This window comes from Phyllostomus hastatus, unplaced genomic scaffold (assembly GCF_019186645.2).
Source record: "Phyllostomus hastatus isolate PE091 unplaced genomic scaffold, TTU_PhHast_1.1 phas_contig_40, whole genome shotgun sequence".
In the NCBI taxonomy this organism is placed as follows: Eukaryota; Metazoa; Chordata; class Mammalia; order Chiroptera; family Phyllostomidae; genus Phyllostomus; species Phyllostomus hastatus.
The window spans coordinates 77213447-77238060 of record NW_025333872.1 but is presented as its reverse complement, the minus strand read 5'-3'; the positions used below and the strand labels follow the sequence as shown (position 1 = coordinate 77238060).

At 40.4% G+C, this 24614-nt stretch overlaps 1 protein-coding gene and 1 long non-coding RNA gene across 2 annotated transcripts in view; one reads left to right on the top strand and one right to left on the bottom strand.

Moving 5' to 3' along the window:
- Nucleotides 1-18584, top strand: part of HBS1L (HBS1 like translational GTPase) — an 85742-nt gene extending 67158 nt beyond the window's left edge. Inside the window, exons 11-18 of the mRNA XM_045842776.1 lie at nt 143-260; nt 902-970; nt 3714-3818; nt 7162-7252; nt 7645-7753; nt 13934-14034; nt 16652-16796; nt 17955-18584. Coding sequence (XP_045698732.1) covers nt 143-260; nt 902-970; nt 3714-3818; nt 7162-7252; nt 7645-7753; nt 13934-14034; nt 16652-16796; nt 17955-17966 — 750 coding nt within the window. The 3' untranslated portion in view covers nt 17967-18584. The remainder of the gene's footprint in view (nt 1-142; nt 261-901; nt 971-3713; nt 3819-7161; nt 7253-7644; nt 7754-13933; nt 14035-16651; nt 16797-17954) is intronic.
- Nucleotides 16503-24010, bottom strand: LOC123821388. The gene is made up of 2 exons (XR_006786119.1): nt 23740-24010; nt 16503-16881 (listed from the first exon to the last, which is right to left on the bottom strand). It is a non-coding gene; the product is annotated as an uncharacterized LOC123821388 (long non-coding RNA).
- Nucleotides 24011-24614: the final 604 nt, after the last annotated feature.

Below are 24614 nucleotides of genomic sequence, written 5' to 3'. Positions count from 1 at the left end.
GATTGTAATTCTGTGATTTCTATTACTTCCTTAAAAGTACATTGTTGTTGCTTTTTCTAACTTGGTGCAATTATGCTAATGATGAAACTTTTAACTTAAAAAAAGTTGTATTAAGTTTCTTATATTTAATCTCTTTTAATAGGAAACTGATGTTGCTTTTATCCCTACAAGTGGTCTCAGTGGTGAAAATCTAATTACAAGATCTCAATTGAGTGAACTTACAAAATGGTATAAAGGACTATGTTTGTTAGAACAAATTGGTAAGAATACTGCCTCACTAATTTTTTTTTAATATTGTATTTATTTTTTTTCTTAGAGAGAAGGGGAGGGAGGGAGAAAGAGAGAGAGACATTGATGTGCAAGAAAAACATGGATTGGTTCCTCTTACATGCAGCCGGGGACCTAGTCCGCAACCCAGGCATGTACTCTGACTGGGAATCTAATCAGTGACCATTTGGTTGGCAGGATGACGCTCAACCCACTGAACCACACCAGTTAGGGCTGCCTCTAACTTGATTGCTTTATAAATTTGATATTTCATGAATTATTTGTGGTAGACAGTGTGATATGTATGCAAAAGCATAGGATTTATAGTTAGACAAGCTAAGTTTCCAGTTTTGAAAACACATGTAATATTTAAATAGTTAATTTTCCTTATTTAATTAATAAGGCTCATACTTACCCTACCCACCTCACAGACTGTTACTGAAATTAAATGATTGAATAGGTGTGAAATACTTTATAAACTATAAAGTATTATATGAATAACAGTAAATTTGTTATTAATTTTTATATTTATAAAAATATTTTCTAAGAGATATGGAGATTCACTGGGCTCTTTAGACATGAGTTAAAAGGTAACTTTTAAGTTAAACCTCGCTTTTTCTGACATTTTTTCCAGATTCCTTCAAACCTCCTCAAAGATCTGTTGATAAGCCTTTTAGGTTATGTGTATCTGATGTTTTCAAAGGTAAGTACTACCTCTACAGAACTTTTTCAGTATGACGTCTGCCTTTTTATTCTTTCTTGACCTCTTTTCATGGAAAAACTTATTATATAGTCCTTCACATTCTCCCTTCTTTGTGTCAGTGTGAGGACCATTGCCAAACTAATCTTAAAGGGCAGGCACAGTTTTAGTTAGTTAACTCCCCTTCCAGAAAAGTCTTCAATTTATTCACCATTTCCCCATCTCCTACTTATCTTCCAGGTATGAAAATACCTTATCCTTTATCTTTGTTCCTCATACGTTGTTTTCTCCCCCCAGGCCACCTTAGTTTCCCTGTGCTTCAACCAAACTGGATCATTCACTCTTTCATAACCACAAAGGACAGTCTTTGTTGCCTCTGTGTCTGTCCAGGATTTGCTCTTCTCTCTCTTTATTCATTTCCTTCCATCTGTAGGAGTCTGGGTTCAATCAGGATACAGATACCACACATAGGTAAAATGGGAAGTTTAATGTAAAGAATTAATAATATGATAAAAGAGCAACTGACTATAAGATACAGGAAACTGTATGGTGCTCCAGGGCTGAGAAACAGGTGCAGACCTTACTGGAGGAGGTGCTGTATTAAACACCTAAGACTAAACCTCACTTACTGAGTACAAGACACTATGCAGAAAACTATAAAGTGGAAATGGAATAAGAGATCTCAGGAAGTAGAAGGATGTAACACAGATATATGTTAGAATAATTAGTGCAGTCAAGATGTCAGTCATCCCCCAAATGCCCTTTATTCACAGAGCAGGCAGTCAGGAGTGGATTTGCAATAAATTGCAGTAAAGAATGAGAAGCAATAAACTGATTACAGGTGAGTTCACCACACTCATACTCAAAGGTGTTCCTCTGTGTTCTCTGTACCCTCTGTCATTGCGTTTTCATGCCCAGTTGTGACTGTTCTAGCACCTTCTGCTTCACTAAGATTGTAAATGCCCTTGACAGCAAGTACTGTCTTTTCTGGATCTGCAGGACCTGGCTCAGTGCCCGGTACCCAATGCGTGCCTAATAAATGTTTAATAAATGAAAGATTGAAGGTGCCTCACAAAAATCATTTTAAAAAACTGAAATTTATCGTTACTATTACTAGCTTCTAGCATTCTGGTAGTAGAGGAAATATGGTAATGTTTTCCAAATTACTGTTATCTATTTAAAATACAAAAGGTGCTTAGTTTTCTTTTTTGATTAGCTGTGTTTGCTGGCTCTACTGTGTCATCTCCCGTTCCGTCTTCAGGCGACTTCCTGGCTTCCGCCTGTGCTGCTCCCCGCAGTGTTCCCATGGAGGTTACCAGATGTCCTGTGGGTTGCCCATTTTTCAGTTCTGTCGTACTTCCGTCGTACTTGAATTTCATGTTACTTCTGAGGCTGGTAGTCACATCTGCCTTAAAACTTTTCTCCCTTGGTTTCTGGACCCACTTTTCTCCTGCTCACTGGTCTGTGTCTTTGGCCGCCGTATCTTCCCTGTGGGCTCCTCTTTCTCTGTCTCTCAACTAGTGTTCTGCTGCTCAGTCCTCTTACCTGCTTGCCCCTTTTGTTCTCCCTCCTGTGTGGTGATGCTTCCCAAAGCTGCGTCTCCAACCCCAGCCTGTTCATGCTCTCCAGATACCTGTGCTAACTGCCACCGGACATTCCCACAGGCAGTGTGCTCCCAGGGTCCCGTTCTCGTGTGGTTGGTCCCATCTGGTGTGATCGGTGTCTCTGGAATACACCTTCTCCACCTGTATGCCATGTCAACACTTCACATTCACCAAAGCTAAAATGAACCTTGTTTTTTATTTTTTTCTCTCACAGTTAATGCATTATATCTGCTCAGATCGCTCCCTTTTTGCCATGATCCCCCACTTATTTTATCACCCTTACTCTGTTGTACCTTCTTCCCAAATTCTTGAGTTTACTCCCTTTCTGCAGTCAGCATGTACATTGTAATTAAACTTCTTCCTTCTCTGATGTGAAAATGCCGTCATGTCCCTCCTCTGTTCACGGTTTTTAAGTGGCTCCCATTACTCAGCTGAGGAGGAAATTCAAGCCCTAAGTTTACAGGGCCCCTTTATCATTTGCCCCTTGTTGAGCTCTGTTTCCTCATGTCTTGGCTTCCCTCATTATTTCATGGGGTCCTATGTATATTGCATATAAAGGACATCAGTCTAGCACATCCCATGTGCGGTTATAACCCTGTGACTTTGAACGTGCAGTGTCCTGGGTCAGCAGCGTTCTCCTTCTTGTCCCCTGCCCCGTACACGAGGCACCTGGTAGTCACCTGACCCTTTGCCTTCTAAGGGTCCAGCTAAAGTGTAATCATTCCCCTCAACACAGAGTCTTCTGTGCACCTTTTCTGTTTCTGGTATACATTACAAATAACGTTTGTGTCTGGACAATGAATTGTCTTTGTCTTTCTCTTCACTAGTATGAACTTCTTATGGGTAGGTGCTTGTATTTTCATCTCTTTATTCCCAGAGTGCCTGGTACTTAGTAAACAGTCAAATAAATATTTGAAAAAGAAATGAATTCCCACTTTTTGTAATATGAATATTTTTATTTGTAAGAAAGTCGAGTGTGATATGCCATATTTAGTAGGTATGTTAAAAATTCTAAGATGATCGTTAATGTTCATTGAACTACAGTTGTATATAACTACTAGAGCACCAAATAGAGCTAATGGTATTAATCATCAGATAACATTGCTATATGAGTCATTATAAGATTTGGGTGTGTTTTGCAGATCAAGGATCTGGATTTTGTGTAACTGGTAAAATTGAAGCTGGTTATATCCAGACTGGTGACCGACTACTAGCAATGCCTCCCAATGAAACTTGTACTGCAAAAGGTATTCCTCTGCAATACTCTTGTGCTAAGCAACCCTTACACTGAGACAGCAGATTTTCAAAAGTAGTGTAGTTATTAAACTCCAGAGTAAATAACCTCTTACTGAAATTGTAACTGACTGTCAAACTGATACTAACTGTTGAAGATAAAAATGTGAAAACATTAAACGATTTTCTCCTGTTGTGACTATGTGTGTATATGTGTACTTATAGCAGTCTAACTGTGGTAGCACTTTTTTTTTTTTGACACGGATTGAGAAGTCTGGTTAGGATTTCACCAGATGTATAGACACCTGACAGGTACATTTAAAATAGTATTCGGTGGCAGAAATTAAATCCAACCCCAGTGGGCACTGAATAGGCAGTGGCAAAGCAGACTGCTACAGTCTGTTGTTTTGAAATGTGTATTTCAGAATTACTATTCGTTAACAATTTTGATCGTGTTTCTGCTAAAAAAAAATGTATATATGTTACAGGAAGACCTAAGAAAATAAGATGTAAATGAAGAGAATCCTAATGTTGAAAAGAGAAATTGTGAGCTAGTTTAAAGTGCCACAATTATTGGTTTTACACATAATTTAATACGTGAGTTTTTATGATAGCTGATGACTATTTTCATCTTCTGATCATTTGATCTTACATATGTACATGTTATTCTTTTCTGAATTCTGCTTGAAAGTTTATAATTTTATACCTTAAAGTTAAGTCTTCCAACTAAGCCTCTGACTTCAAAATAAAACTAAAGATCTGTTTTATACTATAAAGTAATATCTGTAACCATTTTAAGCTTAAGTGTAAGATATTAAAATTTTTAAAAATTTCAGTACTTCTCCTTCTGTTACTCTTATCTATAATATATATCCAGGGTTGTACTGACTAGTTTATAAATTCAAATGTACATTTAAAAAACTAATTTGTTTACTTTGAAAGCTGATTTCTTAAAGATTATAAGAAATTAAGGAATATCTGTTGAGGTAACAGTTTAACCTAAATTTTGAGGTGAATAAGGGGATGAAAACCGAAATTATTTCCATTTTACCTTTTTCTTTCTGCATGCTTAGGAATCATGAAAGTTCTGTTTAGATACAAAGTTATATACACTTTTTAAAGAAAGAATCATTTTGTACAGATGTATTATTTTCAAGTGCAGATCTGTTTTTGTTTTATAAAGTGATCAAGAGCTACAGTACTTTTGAAATACTAATTTATGTTTACAAGCATTTTTGAGAATAGGTTTTGTAATAATCAGGAGACATTAATTAAAACCATGGTTTTAAAACTCTCCATGGACCTTACAGATTGACTCTTTTGTGACAGTTTGGTCACATCCGAAAGTCCCACGTCCTTTCCCTCCCTCCTTTCTGTCACTTCCCTTCCAGAAAAACCCTGTCCATTTATCTTGAGTCCAGTGACTCTTACAGGAGGCTGGCTGCATCAGAAGCACCTGGAGAGCAGCACCCCGCTCCTTGACAGCTGTGCTTCGAATCCAGCGTGGAGGCTCTCAGTTCTCGATTTCTAACCCTGCTGCTTTGCTTCATTTACTTGGTTGTTTAGTGCACACTGCTATCTAGTCACTGAAGGAGCTACTGCAGCTCACTCACCAGTAGTGTCCTAAAAGAGCAGTGACTAAATCTGCGACCAGCAAGTGGAAACTCTTAATTACGTTTTTACTTTAACATATCATACTCACGGAGTGTTGAAAAAGTAGTTTTTATGCATAACGTCTGTCCAGTGAGAAAGGTCCTTAAGAAGGGAGATATCATCTGTAGGACAGTGTAACATGTGGGGGTAGAAAATCAGACTACATATTATTTTTAGGCTTTTTTATATTGTTATTTGAACTTCTAGTATGAATGCTCTTCAACCCTAAATTAAGGCATTCTCAGGTAAATGTTAAGTAGCTAGCTCCTCTCTTCAATTCCACATTCCATAGCAAAATCAGATATGGTCATTTAAAATCTACATTTAAAAACTAAATTTAAGTAGGTGAAAATTTAACAGACTTTTTTTTTTAATTCATCAATTTGATTTTTTTAAAGATTTTATTTATTTATTTTTTTAGAGAGGAAAGGGAGGGAGAAAGAGAGAGAGAGAGAAACATCAATGTGCGGTTGCTGGGGGTCATAGCCTGCAACCCAGGCATGTACCCTGACTGGGAATCGAACCTGCGACACTTTGGTTCACAGCTTACACTCAATCCACTGAGCTACGCCAGCCAGGGCCTAACAGACATTCTTTAGTATCATACTTGTTAACAATTTTGGAGTCAAGAGTCTCTTTCATACTTTGAGAAAAGTTATGGCCCCTCTGCTTAGAGTAATTCAGATATGCACATAAATGAAATTTTGATTACAACTGTAAGTTGTTTCAGAACCCTTAAAGCTCTCCTTCAGCTTTCAGAAAGTTTTAAAGAAACTCACTTAAGTCTATGCTACATGGGAAAAAGAAGTATTTTCAGAAATATGAAGGTAAATTATAATTTACTAGAAACATGTCATTCAAGACCTATTCCACAGTTGTTGGCCTACATACTGTCTTCATAAGAAGGCTAAAGTTCTAGTGGAAAGGAATTTACCCCATAAACTTACCCTATAGAATCATAAAATATGAGATTCCTTTGAAGTCTTTGAATAAGGTAGCTGAATATTGCTTTTGCAATTGTTCTCCAAGATTATCCCTACGTAATAAAAGTATATGTGTATAGCAGCACCTGGAATCATTTTTAAATTGAAAATACTTTACACTGTTAATCTCTTTTTTCTCACATGACCAGTCATTGGTGCATTTCTCTCCCTCCCTCTCTGGGAAGCAGTCCTTTTGTGTCAGGAATTCGTGGAAGGCCTGCTGAGGACACATCTGACTGAACAGTGATGCCCTGTGGGTTGGTTGCTCAGGGAACGTAGCGATCGTTTAGGTGGTTGTCTATTCAAAAGTAAAACTGAAGACTAGACACCTTGCCCCACCCTAGTTTTTGTGTTATTAAAAATAGTTTGAACGGTATTGTTGTGCCTGCATCCATTAATATAAGAGATATTTAAATGGGGCCTGTTTAATGAATAGACTCAGTTGTGTGAATTGAGTTTAAAATTCTTGATTTAAAAAGCAGAAATCAACCTTTTATGGACAAATACAAGTCACTTTGTGTTTAGAATGGTTTTCCAGAGGAGTCAAGTCTAGAGGAAGTGCGTTTTCCTCTGTGTTCAGTTACCCTTCTCACTCTCAATCCATTCATATTGAAAATGATGAGTAGTGACTGATGAGGCACAAATCAGCCCAACTCTTGGTTGTTATGGTTCGATATTGAGGTGTTTTACTGCATTCTTTTTGGTTCTTACTCATTTCCAGGAATCACTCTGCATGATGAACCTGTTGATTGGGCAGCAGCAGGCGATCACGTTAGTCTTACGTTGGTTGGGATGGATATCATCAAAATCAAGTGAGTGAGAAAATGATTCGAAGCAATCATTGTTTTGGACATAGGACCTCAAAACATACAAACTTTGCAACTGACCAGTCCAGATGAAAGAATGAGCATTAATTCCAATCTCATGTGGCCAAAAAATTGTCACTGATAGCAAAACCTACTTAAAATTGGAATTCATACATGTCAGTGCACATACTTGCTCTCTGAGTGAAAGCTGTTATGTGTGAAAATGATGTAAGGTTAATGGTGGTGTAAAGCCAGGCTTTACCCCAGAAGGGAATATTTAGAAAAAGTCCCTAATTTGCTTGATCGTTTTACTTTGTAAATGGTCTTAGAGGTATTCCTATTGAATGTGTATTTATTTGACCTGAAACTACCTTCTCTCCTCCTCTTTTTTGTTACAGCGTTGGCTGCATATTTTGTGGCCCCAAAGAACCCATTAAAGCTTGCACTCGTTTCAGAGCCCGAATCCTCATCTTTAATATTGAAATTCCGATCACTAAAGGATTTCCTGTAAGTTTTAAAATGTTTGCCACTGTTTTTATAAACAGTTTTCAAAGTTCTTTATGCTAAAAAGTAATATTTTTTTATCAGTGAGGGTGCTATGGTTCTTTTCAGCTAACACTTTACTACTCTAATTGAGGAAAACATGAAATTAGGCTTTGAAAATTATTTTTATTTTGACCCTTGAGTCTGAATATTGTTTTAATGAGGCATTAAGCAGAGATTTCATAATTACAGACTGATGATAATAATACAGTTCATCACGGGAAATTGGTAGATAACTTTTTTTCTGTGTTCTGAAGGTTACCTAATTATATATATTGGGTCTTTTTAGTTTTTGTTTTAATATGCTTATTTGTAGTTTTTCTGATTTAAAAAGTGATACATAGTTATAGAAAATTTTGGAAAACACAAGAAAATACAGTTGATAAGAATGTTCTATAATAGCGTAATCCATAAATGTATACTCTTTACATTTGTGTATTTTTCTGTGTACATGTTGCCCACTCATTGGTATTTATGGGTATATTCTGGGGGTGCTTGCCCGAGAGTAAACTTCATTGTGCTAAAGCAGCTCCTCGAGGCCCTGCATGCTGTGAGGCTAGCTTGCAGGTTATCATTGGCCAGCATCATTTGAACATACACATTTATGGGAAGAGGGTGATTTTATGTTGTAACATTACTTATCCAGAAAAGATACTGCTACTTGTGCATAGCATGAATTTCTTGTTTTAGGTATAATTTTTTACAGCTATTTGGGGCCATACTCTGTTCATAGGTTGGTACCTTGCTTTTGCCACTTCACAAGTGAGTATTTTCCCATTAGACTGCTTTTTCCCCTCAGTCAGCTTATAAAATGTTACAGATTCTGCACAACACAAAAAAATGTTCCTCAGTGGAATTCAGTGGCTTGCCTTTGAAAACATAAACAGGTCATTTCACCATTTGATGCAGCTTTGCAATAAAAGTAAGACAATAAGAGTAATTGACCTTTAAACTTTATTTAAGTTAGTGATAGTGGAAATACATTGATTTTAGCTCATTGGAATTCATTTTATACTTACATGCTTTTATTTGGGATAACCATGTGCTTTCCTTATTATTCTTTGTAATTCTGTGTAAATTTGATCATATAAATTATGTGTATAAGATACTATTTATGTATTTTAGTGCTATAATTATATTCTTTCCAAACAATTGTTACAGTTGAACATATTTCAGTTTTAAATATTCAGAATCCGTGTGTTGTTAGGCACGAAACCACGGCGGAGCTGCTGTGCGGCAGTGGCACTCGTTCTTAGAAAGCAATGTGTCCAATGGGGAGAAGCTGGAGGGTGGGTGCGGCGTGTTTTCACTCATGCAGCGATAATTTTTGCCAATGGAGAGGCAGAGAGGTCAAGAGGTCAATAGTACTTTGAACAGTAATACTGTTTTCCTGTCTACTGTAATTTCTCAAAAATAAGTACGAATTGAAAGTATTTCGGGGCTGCTCTGTGGGACCCCACTCACGCACACTGACTCACGGGCGTGGGGCGGGGTTGTCTCAGAACAGGTGGCCGTGCCTTGTCAGTGTCCAGTTCCTATGGGAAGAAGCCTTCAGAAATATTTTTTTAACCATGAAAAAGGCTTCCTAGGTAATTAAAGTTTTACTATTTAGGAACTAATTCCTTAATGCTTCATAAGTACAGGATGGGGCAAAAGTAGGTTTACAGTTGCAAGTATGCAAAACAGTTTGTTCTTGTATTATCATTTATTAATTATTGTCTTATTTTCCATGCGAACAACTTAAGCCTAATTTTACTTCACCCAGTATGTTTGTTTTCTTTGATTTGTATGGTAAACTGTATATTTAAGAAGAAAAAATAGAAAAATTTAATTAAATTCATGTTTGATTTTTTATTGTGGTAAAATACAACATAAAACTTACCATTTTAGCCATTTTTAAATGTACAGTTTAGTAGCATAAAGTACTGTATTTTGCCATGTATAATGCACTCCCATGTATAATGTACACCCACGTATTTGGCACGAAATTTCAGGAAAAAAATCTGCCATTTTAATTTTTTAATTAATTGTTTATTTAGTTGTATTTGGATACTTGGTTTTTGTATTATAAAGGAATTTTAACATTTATTTTTGAACATACTATGGTACAAGAAATTTTATGTAACAAATAATTACAAAACACAAAACAGATACAAGGTATTTCAGGTACTACCCATGTATAATGCGCATCCTTATCTTTCTCTCAAGAATTTGGGCAAAAGGTGTGCATTATACACGGCAGAATATACACGTTCAGCAGCACCATCCATTTCCAGAACCTTTTCCTTGTCCCAGCCTGAAACTCTGTACCCATTAAACAGTAACTCTCCACCCCCGCCTCCATCCCCTAGTGACCACTCTTCCACTTCCTGTCTCTGAACTTGACTGCTCTGGTACCTCGTACAGGCAGAATCAAATACTCTTTGTCCTTCCATGCCTCGCTTATTTTACTTAGCATAATGTTTTCAAGATTCATTCATGTTGTAGCATGTAACAGAATTTCAGTCATTTTTAAGGCTGAGTAGTATCCCACTGTGTACAGCCCCACAGGAAGTACAGAGTCCTAGCCCTTATCTGAAACTCCTCAGGCTAGTGTGCTTCAGAATTCAGAAATGCTCAGATTTTAGAAAGGTGATATGATTACATGCATGTTATATAAAACTCCTAACAAAGAACGGGTCAGCACCCTGTAATCAAACATTTTTGCACCCCAACTTATTAATATTAATACTATGTGAAATAAATAAGGACTGTAAATTATATCACTTCAGTGCAAGTCCCATTTTACTACTTAAATGTATTTATAACAGGACAATCAGGCTTTCAGTGTTTTGGGATTTTGAAATTGCAGGACCGTGGACTTGTATTAGTATTGTACCTGTTTACAGATGAGGAATGGGAGACTGGTGAGAGGTTGTGACTATCTGAATAATAAGTGATTGAGTCATGACTCATGAGCTGCACTTTTCACTTTGAAATTCACTGCTTTTTTAATTTCCTTTTACATTATGCTGTGATCACTTTGAATTACAGGTGACTTTGATTATGTATAGTATGAATTAAAATGTTAAGATAGTACAGTCATACTTTGGTACTTGTTGGCTTCAGAACTCATCAAACCCTGTACTCGTCACATTTTGATGAGAAAAAATGTTTCAGCGCTTGGGGCTTGCTCATCACTCGGAGCCCCTCTCTGATGATGAAAACAGAGGTCCTTGCGTCAGCCTCATCGTCACTAGCGAACAGTTTGGTGCTCGCTGGTTTTGGCGCTTGTGGTGAGTTCTGGGAAGAAGGAACAACAAGTGCCAAGGTACCACTGTGTATAATTTCTTCCTGTTTGTTTACATGTAGATTTTTTCACTCGTGTTCAACAAGTATTTTGTTTGTGCTATTATCTGTAAGTCACTGTGGGGACAGACAAATGTAACCCCTACTGCCACAACCCGTCCTTCATCTACCCTCATTTTATCCTGTAACTCAGCAGTCCCCGACCTTTTTGGCACTGGGGACCGATTTTGTGGAAGACAGTTTTTCCATGGACTGGCGGGGAGCGGGGGGATTGCTTTGTAGCCTGTCCCCAGATGCAGCTTAATTGTCACTTGTCCCACTCACTGAGAGGGTTTTGATATGAGTCTGCAAGCAGTTGATTTATGATGGTCTCTGGGCAGTCAAATCTCCCTGCTAATGATAATCTGTGTTTGCAGCCACTCCCCAGCGCTAGGGTCACCGCCTCAGCGCCACCTCAGGTCATCAGGCATTGGATTCTCACAAGGAACACGCAGCCTAGATCCCTTCCATGTGCTGCTCACAGTAGGGTTTGTCTCCTGTGAGAATCTAAACCCCCGCTGATCTGAGAGGAGGCGGAGCTCAGGCAGTAACAGGAGCCATGGGGAGCCCCTGTAAATAAGTAACAGGTGAAGCTTCACCTCCTGCTGTGGGTCCTGGCTCCTAGCAGGCCACCATAGACTGTACCCGTCTGTGGCCTGGGGGTTGGGAGCCCCTGCTGTAACTCTAACGTAGTTCAAGGTTAGAAGGAATTGAAGTTTACGTGCCTCGGTTTTTTTGAAATTTGGCAAACCATGAATACCGATTCTTAATTACATCTGAGCGCAGGGAAGGAGAATCCTGTTTGTTTACCTGATTGTTATAAAAGAAATGCTTGTTAGTTATGCTGACCAGCGTGTGGGTTGCGTGGGTGCTGTTTGATACCTGACTCCACAGAAGGCACAGACACGGCTCTCACCACGCTCCTTAGCGTGCCTTGTGGGAGTGTTTTTCCCCTTAAGAGCCGGTGGTTAATTTTTTCTGGGATTTTTCCAATGTATAGTGGTCAAATACCATTGGGGAGAAAAAAAACTAATTTGCCTTTGTAGAATCATGGAGGTTCAGTTGTGCCTTTAAAAAAACAAACCAAACCCACACGATGGATTTTCTCCATGTGTTTCAGGTGTTCTTCGTTCCTTCATTCTTACATTCATTTCATAGATATTTACTGAAGCCAATTAAATGTCTAGCTCTGGTGTACATACTTCCTTTTCTCACAGAGTTCATATTTGCATGGGATGACAGACATTCAAATTAGCAGTTACAGTCAAGGTGAGGTGTTACATAGTGTCACATTGTGTACGAGATTGTAGGACGTAGAGGAAGGATAGCTAGCTCAGACGGGGGTTCAGGCTTCTTGCGGGAAGCGATACACTGTTGGTACCAGGATGAGTAGGAGTTAGCTGAGTGAGGCTGCAGGGCAGGGAGACTGTGGCTTAACTGTTAGAAAGGGCTTAGTGCATGAAGGCAATGAAAGGTCTGCATCTTTGGAGCACAGAATGGAAGAGAGGATGGAGAAAGATGAGGCTGGTGAGGTTAGCAAGGGTCAGATTGAAAAGGGCCTTGATGCCTTGTAGTAGAATTAAAGTTTCTATGGTTTTAAATAGCAAGGACATACCATTACATTTGTGTTTAAAAGATCAGGCTCCTAAACATGAGGAATGAGGTAAACAAGGACGCTAGTGGTGGCAGAGAGACCAGCAAGGAGCCTGCTGTAATTCAGATGAGAGTGATTGTCCTGGACTGCATTTGTCACTGATGCAGGAGAGAGGCAGACAGAACTAGTCAACAAAGTGCTGACTGAGTGACTCAGCTTTTAGAAAGTTCCTAAATCCAAGAATGTGCATTCACAAGTTCCTTTTGTACTTATTTCTGCTTTCTGAATGTGAAAACGATTCTAGCCAGGAAATTTCAGAGAAGTGTCAGTGTTTCTCAGGAAAACAGCATAAAAGGGTATTCACAAACCAATCACATATCGATACCTTTGCCACTTCCTGGGTATTTGGTCTTCCCTCTAACCCAAACTGTAGACTGGGTGCACACTCGATCCTTACTGTGTGAACGGAGGACAGTCGGTCTTACTCTGACTCCAGCTGGCCCCAGCAAAAATTTGTCTGTGACACATTTCGCCACAACCACATTGCTACTTAGCTCTCTCGATATTAGATTTTTTCTTAAATACAAAACATGAACAATAACAGCTAATATATAAGGCCATCAATTAACTGAATGTTACCATGTTAAAGTGGCTAGGCACCAGTTTAAAGTGACATCTGATTTTCCTCATTTTAATAATGAGGATCCTCAGGCTGGGGGCACTGGGGGTAAAAGGCTTGCCCCCAAATTATAGAGCTGGAAAGTGTAGAGTCAGGATTTGAACTCAGGTCTGTCTGGCTTCAAAGCCTGTCTAAACTCCTATGTGATTCTCATTATCCAAAAATGAATATACTAATTCCTGCCAAATATCACAATTTCCCTTCCCTCCTTTTTATGATGAAGCAGTTCGCATTTGTTGAACATCTTCTGTACCAGGCACTGTCTCTGACTCTACTTAGTTCTCATCACCACCCCATGGAAGGGTATGCAGTGCACTAAAGTGTACACAGTAAGTGGGGGAGGAGGTACTGGGACTGCCCCTCCGGGTGAAGGGACAACAGCCCGGTTCAAGTGGTGAGGCGAGTGGTGGGACGCAGCGGAGGCAGGGGGCCTGGGCGAGTCCGGCAGTAGTGCTGGCTCACTGCAGTGCCATGTGAGCGGGCGGGCTCCAGGCCCGCAAACCCACGGTCTGCAGTCCGCTCAGCCCGGCAGTTGTTGTTTCAGGTGCTGTTATACTACCAAACTGTCAGTGAGCCTGCGGTCATCAAACGACTGGTGAGCGTTTTAAACAAAAGCACCGGCGAAGTCACCAAGAAGAAGCCCAAGTAAGTGTTTTAATGCGTACATAACAAACACAAGTAATTTATACAAATTTCTTGCAGTTTAATTTATTTGTGTAATATTTTGGGGGGCAGTAGTAAGTGAAGTCTATTTCTACTTGCTCCAGAAATCATTTTTCAAGGGCTAGATTAAAACAGACACAAAACTGAAGATTCAGGGTCCTACATAGGTATGCATGCTGGATTCAATTTCTGTTCTGTATGGTAGTGGTGGGGGGGTGTGACTTGTAAATAAAATGGAAGTATAAATGTGTGTGTATATATCAAGTGGTGTAAACATAAAGGCACTTAAAAATCAGCTCTCCGTTCATTTTAAAAGATGAATTTCACTGTGCCTGCCACTGGTTCCAAATCCCAGCAGAGTGCTCCGCCTAATAGTCTCGTCATCTCCTGAACGCGAGCCATTCCCCGTGCCCCGAGCAGCCCAGGGAGAGAGCGAGCGCCCCACTCTGCAGCTCCTGGTGTTTTCCCTGCAGAGCATCTCCCTTCTGCTCAGTGGCCGCCTGGGACCTCACGCTGAGCCAGTCGCCACCATGGCGGTCCCCTCTGCTCACCGTGAATATCTAGGCCTAGGTTTGGCCGTTCCCCTTTGGCTGGGGACAAGGTGAGAATTTTTCAAAGGAAGTGCTTCCTGAGATACTTGAGTTTCTTACCCTAGTTCAAGTACAGGCTAACCACAGTTGGGCCTGGCTGCTTCAGCTTTGGGGTTTTCCTCACTTCAGCTCTGTGGGGAATCCCACCCAAAATCCCCTTTTTTCAGTCCTTGAGTGTCCCTCCTCAGACGCACCTGTGTCAGAGGCAAAGGTGGTTAGTGGGTTCATGGGTTGGCCACAATTGGGAGAGAGAATCTTCACCGTGCTCTAAATGCGTGGCTGTTTCTCTGTTAGTTATGAAGAAAGAGCTACTTAATCTCTTGAAGATAGTTCTTTATTTTTAACCTCAGCCTTCGGCTTCTAGCACGAGTGTCTGCCATAGTGTTCTCAGACGTGGCATCACTAGTGGCTGACGTTGCTTGAGAGCCACTGTATTCTAGGCTCTGTCATGAGTGCTTCACCTGGTTTATGTTCTCAGGCACCGTGTGAAGCAGGGACTATATTTTCCCCATTTTTCAGATGAGGAAACTGAGGCTCGGAGGTTATATCACATGCTCATGGTCTCAGAGCTAGCAAGTAGCAGAGCCAGGGTTCTAGCACAGTCGGTTGGTTCACATAAACTGTATGTTTTTTGACAGGAGCCAGTTTGTTTGACCCAGGCAAATGATTTGGAGAATTCTCAATCTGAAATTGACTTATCAGATTGAATCCTGACTTTCCCCTTCCTGCTATAAAGTCCTAGCTCAGTGATGTTAGGCCTTAATATATTCTCATGCTAGTTTTTCCTGACATCTTATTTATAACACAGTCCTTTCCTCTTCTTTGGTACCAATGCCATTTGGCCTTTTCTTTTCGTGTCCACTAAAGGCACTTTGTAGACTCAGTTGCTTTATATGGAGTGGAATCGACCTTTCTAGAAACTAAGTGCAACTCATAAGTAGATTAGATCCTTTCTTTCCTACGGAATGAGACTTTAGGCTGAAATTGTCTAAAACCAGTATTGGGAAATTTGGCAATACGTTTTTAGAAACTTGCTTGGCTCATTCTGTCAGTCTGTCCTTGAACTAGTTTTTCAGAAGGTGAGTTTACGATTGCTGTGCTCTGACCTTCTAGAGCACGTCAAGACTGAATTGGAAAACAATTTCAAAATGTCCCCTGTAGCGTTCTGCTTCTTTCAGTAAGTGCGGGTGCAGTGTCCATGCACGAGGGTGGCCGTTTGTCTGCTTGTCTGTCTCACCCGTTCACCGTCAGGTCCAGGCCCCACCCCCCTTCGTTTCCCACACACATCACAGTGTGAGGAAACCTTACGTGATTTTGTCCCGAAGCTCTGTTAGAGAACCACTGTTTCCGTGGGAGAAAAGAGGGGAGGGAGGGAGGGAGATACAGAGTAGTCTGCTGGCACTAGAAAACTATCCTCTTTATAGATAACTTCCTGACGCATAACCCACCAATCAGAGTTTAAGTAGGGAAGACAGAGGGCGTTGCATTCCCCTCTGAAAGTGCAGGTGCCTCTCTTCTTTATTAGGTAATTGCACCTCTCAATCTTGTTGAGGGAACGACAGGGAAGGCTTTGGTGGAAGGGCCTTGAGCGTAGTTCAGGTTTATAGTATCCTTCAGAGGAGAGAGTTACATTTGAAAGATTTCATCTTGCCGTAGTGATTTTACTGCCATTATGTGTGTGCATGTAATATATATCACACATGTGTGTACATATGTGTATATGTATGTATATGTAATATATGTGTATATAGAGACGAACTAGCTGATATTCCTTAAAATATGTATATAAGTGAACTAGCTAGTATTTCTTAAATCTAGAATTTGTTTTTTTTACTAACCCAGAAAAATTCAAAGGACATATTTTCATTTTAAGATGCATTTTTTTTCTTTTTAAATTTTTGAAAGACTGAGTTGCTTTGATCATTGTATAATGTTTATTTTTCAGGTTGTTAACTACATTTCTTCACGTCTGCTGGATATTCATTGGTTCCTTTCTTTTTTCTCGACAGATTGCTGACTAAAGGCCAGAACGCGCTGGTGGAGCTGCAGACGCAGAGACCAGTCGCGCTGGAGCTGTACAAAGACTTCAAGGAGCTGGGGAGGTTCATGCTGCGCTACAGCGGCTCCACGGTGGCCGCCGGCGTCGTCACGGAGGTACCTCACAGCGGCCGCTGGGCTGTCCTCGGTCGTGGTGTCTGTCCTTTTCCACTTTGTGCGGTGGTTACTGAGATTTCGTGGCCTAATGGGAACACAGTTACGGTATTAGAACAATAAATTGTAAAATCTATATTAAAAAATTGAAAAGAGAGAGGGGAAGAAAATGTCCGGTCTTGGAGCTCCTCCCAGTGAGAGTGCAGACTGTCTCCCCCCCCCACCCCCCTCCAGGCGGCGTGCCCCACGTGGAGGGGGTCCACCGAAAAGCCTGGGCGCCTGCAGCGCAGACCGTGAGGGGTCCCACTCTCAGGGCCCAGTGACCTGGGGGTAGTAGTTTTGTTTAACAGAGGAGTACTTGTTAAAATTTTTTCCTTGGATTACTGGTTTTCAGGGCATTTGAAATGGTTTGTTCAAAAAGTTCAGTTAACATATTAGTCCTGTTTCTGAAACAAACCTGTTATGTGAGGTGCAGTTAGCTTTTGGAGAAAATAACCAGAAATGGACCAGAAAATTTCAGTAATTTAAATTTTTTCTACATTATTATGATTGACATAAATCTTATGAATATTGTATTTTAAGGGGAGATTTTTTCATTTATGTAATTATTTTTGCATAAAACTTATTGAAGCCATTTAACTGGATGTACACTTTGAACATAGGGCTTTCGTTTGCATCGAAGCCCAGCCATAGGTGGGCACGGAACAGGCCCCGGGGGCAGCCTGCCTGGCCTGCGCCGCGCTCCGGTGGCTCGGAGCGGCACAGGAGCCTCTCCCCGACCCTACTCCCCTGCTCGTTCTTCTCTGGGCGGGAGCGGAGGGATCTGCCCTGAACCGCCGCGGTCACACAAAGACTTGGCGGACCGATTGGCACTTAAACAGCGTTCAGCTAATGCTGTGTGATATCGCTGCCATCACTATCGCATTTAATCTGCCAAAGCATTTTTTATAAAAGAGCATTCTGAAAATAAGATACAGTTTCTTATGGAAGATAATGGAGAGATTATCGTTAATCTCAGAAATAGTATGACTAAGGAAGGGAAAAGTGACGAGGAAAAAAGTTTCATTTTGATATAATGATTTTACTGCCATTTGCCTTTTGTAGTTTGTTCTTTTAATGTGAAGCATTAAATTTTAGCAAATATGTTTTTCTCCTTTACAGATAAAAGAATGAAGGGTCAGAATTTCTACCATGTTTCCAAGTGCAAGGAAATAACTCACCTCTGTTTTTAAAGAATCCAGTTATACAATTAAGGAAAAATGTGCAGTTGATGTTTTTTTAAATGAGAGAAAATTAAAGCTGTAACCAGCTGCAAAGAAGTATTAATTGTCACTACCACAAGAATTTCAAGTTGCCAAGGTGGTTTTAAAAACCAGCTTTCCCTTCGAAATGTTAGTGAATGGATTACTCTGCTGAGATTTATGGAAACCATCGGGAATGTACATTGGAAGACGGTGGCTCATCATGAAATGAACTTCTAGCCAAACCACAGAATGTTTACAGTTTTCTCCTGGTTTTCAACTCTACTGGATACATCTTAAGGAAAAATACTAAATTGAGTGGTTGAGGTAGTTAATATTTGACCACCACAATTTTTTTTTTGGTTAACTCTAAGATTTGCTGAAGATTATAATAAAGGTATTTTGTGTTGAGCATAAAAATGTTCTTCCTCCAACAAGTAAACTTTTGAAAGATTAGGTTGGAATTAGTGGACACTCTTTCTTTGTTATTCAAGGTATTATTTAAGGTGTAAAACCAACTAATAAAATGTCTTTGAGCATAACAGCAAAATGTGTTTTGTTTCATACATGTGTACAAGATTCTCTGCACTATCGCTAAATGTGACTTTGGGGTTTTATGGGATCTTGTTCACCTAAGAGTTTCCCGGGCGCTTTCACGTGATTTCTTGCTTTTTATCTTGATAGCGGATCAAATTGCGTCTCATTTATTTCCCATCATAACTTCACTTTTCCCATTCTTACTTTGAGAACTGCATGTACAATGATGCTGTTTTTACCTGACACAGCTATGAGGAAGAGTTGCGTTTTTCTTAAAGCTTTAACAACAAACTCCAAGGTATATTTAGATGGCAGGTACTGTCGGGCCGCCCCGGGTGCAGGCTGCTTTAGGGTAGGTTTGTCCTCAGCTGAGCCCGGACTTCTGATCTGAGGGACCATATGCCAAACTTTCACAGCTGGGAAGCAGTGCGATTTGTGTATTGATGGCTGCCATAGACAGCAGCATTTTTTCTTCTTAACTGAAGAATGTCTTCCATGGTAAAGTGCACAGAGCATAAACGCGCTGCTTGGTGAGCGATCACAAAGGGAACATACCCATATAATACATTTCTTTGCTAAGGAGTATTTATGCAGTTGTCACTGTAGAGTGACCTTGCTAAGGTACAGTGTTTTGTTTCTATTTTGTATTCATTGGGAATTTAATAGGAACCTAATTTGAAGTGACTTAAGCAACAAAGAAAGAGGAGCGGTGGCCCCGGCTTTGGGTCAGTCTGGACGGAGCCGTTCGCTGTGTCAGCGAGGCCTCCTGGGCACACTGCCGTCGCTGGTGTGGGGGTTGCCTCCGGGCTCCGTACAGAGCCCCCTGAGGTTCTGCATTTAGATCCTCAGACCCTCATCCAGGGCGAGGACAGGTGAAAAGAGCATGTCTTTTCCTAGATACCTTACAAACATGGTATCACTGACTACGATTGAGTTTGATTTACTTCCTTGGGGCATTCCTGGGGTGTGATGTGAAGTGAGCGTTGCTCAGAGCACCTGGCTGAGGATTGTGGGAGGGCCAGCAGGTCAGGGCACTATGAGGAAGGGAAGTGGGTTGTGAGGGTGGCGGCAGAAACAAGAAAAATCTACTCTACAAGGCCATGATATAATTAAGGATTATAAGTAAGAATTTAGCATAAAGTACATAACAATCATAGAGATGGATTAGTTCCTCAAATTGTGATAAAGTACAGTCCTTTTTTAAAAAAGATTTAATTTATTTTCAGAGAGAGAGGAGGGGAGGGAGGAGAGGGAGTGAAACATCAACGTGAGGGAGAAACATCAACTGGTTGCCTCTTGTACGTGCCCCAAATGGGAATCAAATCCTCAAGCCAGGCATGTGCCCTGATCGGGAATCAAACTCAGGACCCAGCACTTTGCAGGACAGTGCCCTACCAACTACACCACACTGTTCCAGGCTAAAGTACAGTCTCTTTGTGCACATTATGTTTACAGTTGGTTGTTGTTGAAGGCAGGGGTGACTTCAGAAAATTTGGAAAATACAGAAAAGTAGAGGGAAGTGTAAAAAAGTCACCCATAGTTCCATTGGCTAAATACTACTGCTGCTAACATTTTGGTGTATTTCCTTTCTCCCTCTCCAGTGCATATTTAATTTATTTTTTTACATAGTTGTGATCATTAGTTAATATCTTTTTGTTTTAAGGTAGTCTAGATTTTTCAATGGAATATTAGTAGTTTTTTAAAATCATGTAAATAAAACATAAAATTACAGGCCTTAAGGAATAGGAGTCAGTCAAGATCATGAATAAATAAAAAATACTTTTAGAAAAGAAGGCCCAGTAAAAACTGTTGGGTCATCATCCTCCAATTTCCTTCTACAATAGCCATGGAAATACATGAATAGAGAAACATTCCTTTCTCCCTAAACATGAACCGCCCTATTCCAGGCACAGGAGAGAGCCCTGGAAGTCGGGTCTTCATAGGGCTGACAGTCCAGCCAGGGGCGGTTTCAGTTCCGTAAACTACAAGTGAGAATTAATAGCACAAAACATGTAGGAAGAATGCATTCTAAGGACAATGCAGAAGGGACTAGGTGTGGGGGGGGGGGAGTATTACTCCTGAAGTAAAATTTTACTTACAGAAAAGATAACTTTTGAGTCCAAGTAGCTCAACCTATGATCACAACCTCTCTCCTCCCAATTCAGAAATTAGTCCCTAGTGCATCTGACTGTTAAATGAAGGAAAGAATTAGTGCGGGATGGTTTAAGTTCTGTCTGTATTTCTGAAGGTTACAAATTATTCCATTACAATGCTGCATGTGAAGGGGCTGTTTCTATAGTGAAGGAAAAAAACAAACAAACTTGTTATAAGCAAACCTGAGAACTGCTGCTGGCTGTCCTCTTGTCGGTGAGCCAGGGTCCCCGTGTGGAGTCTCTCCTGACCTGGGGTGAGCCCCTTGCGCCTGAAGATCCAAGTGTGCTTGTAGTGTGGAAAGGGAAACTGCAGCCAACTGGCTGGCCGCCAGGGTTCCTGCTGGCCCTCAAGGGGACTGGGAGGTGGCTGAAGGTAATTGCTACATTCCTACTTTTCAACATTGGACTTGGATATATTTTAATTTAAAGATGATTTTAAAATACAGCAGCAGGCCTGTGGAAACACCTGCAGTGCATGAGTAGTTTTTTCAACATGTGGCAGCAAAAATCTTTCATGTGCATGGCAGGAAACAAAGTTTTCTTTAACTGCTGCGTGGTGTCTGTTAAGTGTTAAATAGGGTTTCAGAGTGGAGAAAAGAATCAGTTTACGTTAGAAATGAGTACATAAGAACCTAACTCATAAGAGGAAAATTCAAATATTCATTGAACACTGTAAAAAAATAATAATCTCGGGAATCGTAATTGATGACATGGAAGTTGTCCTTGGGAGCCACCCCTAGAATTCAGATAGCTGAAAACGAACTGGAAGACCCTGGGATTGCACAGGAAGAGAGGGCACTGTATTTGATGCAAAACACCACAAAGGGATTATAGCCACGCTTTCTGTTAAAACGTTTAAAAATTTAAGATTAAAACAAAGCTTGGGAACAAAACAAACCCCAAAACGTTATCTTCAAGGAAACAAGACATTAGCCTCGGTCTGTTTTGCAGCACGGAGTTCCAAAACACAAAGGGGTATAGGAGCTAAAGGTGTAGGACTTCAAGTTAGAAGGGTTGTAACCTACAAATTCGTTACTCAGCCGTGGCATTGTGCGTAGGTGAAGGTAAGAAGGTCTCAGAAGATGCCCTGGGAGAGAGAAGGGAGTAGGGAGGCAGAATTTAAAATGTTCATCACAAACAGATAGTTCAAAGCTTTAAGATTGGGTGGGGAGGGTCATGGTAGAAATTCTGCAGCAAGCATGTCATTTGTTGATGCCATTAGTCGAAGACCACTAAGGCACAACTGTAGTCAAGATTATGTTTACTGAGGCCTGTTGCAGCAACAGAGACCACACATCTTGGTGCTTCTCAGTGAGAAGGTGTAAGGAGGGATTTGTTGAAGAAGTTGAGCACGTGTAGGTAATTTTCAGGAGGGCACAAGTGAGCGAGGGTGTCTTCTGGATTGGATGCTGTCAGGAGGTGGGAGTAATTCCGCAATTGGGTTTGAGGTTTTTATCTAGGAGGTAGAATAGAAATGGGACAAGGTAAAACAAGCCGCAGTAGTTGCTGGTGCCGGCCACAAGAGGGAGCTACCTAGTCATTTTTTTTTGTTTGTTTGTTTGCACGTTGACTTTCGGTCCAGGTTCATCCGGATCACAGAGCAGGGATCTGGGCATTGTTAATGTTTAGTAGGAGAGCGTTGTGGCCCGGCTGCAAGTGCCAGGCGAGCTTCTAGTCCCCAGAAGGCCCCTTTGCGCTCTCACATTGAAAACACTTAAATGTGCAGAAGTAAATGAATAGTATAAAACAAAATAATGAAACAGGTCAATTAAATTATGCCTCAAACATGGGAACATGAAAAAGACAAACTCAAATTGGACAGGTGATGTGTGCTATTTGCAAAAGATATACCTAAAATAAAACCAGAGATTGCCGGGAAAAAGGCATAAATGTGTCAGGGAAGTAAAAATACCACCGGTTGGGTGTCTGCCGTGGGCTGGGCAGTTTTCACACAATAGTTTGTTCAATACCACATTTTTATAATTATAGGAGGCAGACATTATTAACTTCAGCCTACAGATAAGAAATCAAGTTCAGTGAGATTAATAAAACCAATAAATGAATTACAGACCCATGACTTCAATTTGCATTTAGGTCTGACTGGAAGGCATGTTCACGGAGCTACACTGCTTCTCTGGAAACTGGAATGACCATTCATGCTGGACTAGGAATTTAAAGCCAGCAAACAAAACAACCTTGACTATGATCATGAGAACCGTATCGATAAGAGGTACGATCGTGAGTGCAAAAATAAAACTTAGTACCAAATAGCATTAAAATGCATAATGAAAATTTACTAGGAATTTCAAAAAGAATATACATACAATTACTAAGGGAGTCTCAACAGTACTGCCTTATGGATCATGGAAACAAAGAAGGCATAGAGGACTTGAGTAACGTAACAGAGTAGAAAGGAGGAACATATATGCGAAGAGAATACAGTTGTAAGTCATGTTTCCCTCGAGAACTTGACACTGAGGTAAACAAGACTGCTCTTGGAGAGCTGCGTTGTGAAGGCAACTCAGTGGATCAGACCATAGAGTGGAGTTACCTTTCAGCTTTGGAATGTCTCAACCAGATGAAGCTTCCCTTCCTGTGCTGCAGATGGTGGAGGTGTTGGTTATGGAATATAAAGTGGCTGGGGGAAATGTTTACATCTTTAATATTTAATAAGCAAAGGTGGAAATATGGATAAGCAAGAACAGACTATAAAAAATGACCACAGAAGTTTAAAATGAACCAAATATAAGTCTTAAAAATATAAAAGTGAAACTAAAAACTGGTATTTCAATTAAACAGATTTGTTACAACTAAAAAAAGAATTAGGGACAAATGTATATATGAACAAATATGTAATGTAATATTTAACACACATATAATATAACTAGTATAAGTAGAACTAGTATAGCCTTAAATGTTTTTTTTTATCAACACATATTAAAATAAGTTATCTAAACATTTAACTAAAAAACCTAGAAAAGATACAACTGTCCACCTGGGGGGTCCAGAGCTTACTGTTTTCTGTTGGGTTGTTCATTTCTCTTGCCAAGTTGTAGAAATTCTTACATGCCTGATGGGTGTGAATCTTGTGTGTGTTGAATCTCACACATATTTGCAGTTTGTATCTTTGTCTCCACGGTACATCCAGGAAGGTGGGGCTGCCTCAGCAGCCCTGTGTCCCAGATGGAGAGGTCCTTTGGAGAGAAGGCAGCCAAGGCAGAGCAGCCGGTGGGCTGTGGGAAAGAGGGTCTGTCCCCATTCACCCCTGCAGGGTGTGGGCAGAAATGCGTTGAAGAAAAAGTACTTGTTTAGAGACGAAAGGACGGAAGTTCATCCCTGACTGACTATGATGCAATCATGGACAAATTAACCTCTCTGAGGCTCAGTTTCTTCTGCAAAATTGGGGAGGTAATAGCACTTGCTTTATGGAAGAGTATCGTGTGGAATAGATGAGTAAAGACACGGAAAGGACTTGCTTCAGGGCCTGGCGCTCAATCAACCTTTGAGCCATGTACATTTAACAGTGTGAGCCCAATAAGATGACACACACACAAGCCTTCTAAGAATTTTATTTTTATTTATTTTTTTAAAAGATTTTATTTACTTTTAGAGAGAGGGGAAGGGAAGGAAAAAGAGAGAGAGAAACAGGAGAGATACATAGATCGATTGCCCCTTGCATGCCCCGAGCTGGGGACCTGGCCCACAACCCAGGCTTCTGCTCTGACTGGGAATTGAAAAGGTGACCCTTTTGCTCACAGGCCAGCGCTCAGTCCACAGAACCACACCAGCCAGGATGCCTTCTAAGCATTCTAAAGGACCGTGAACGTGTAAGCTGATACGAGTTTAACATATTGTCCATTTCTCATAATGTACTCGAAGTCTGTGCCACG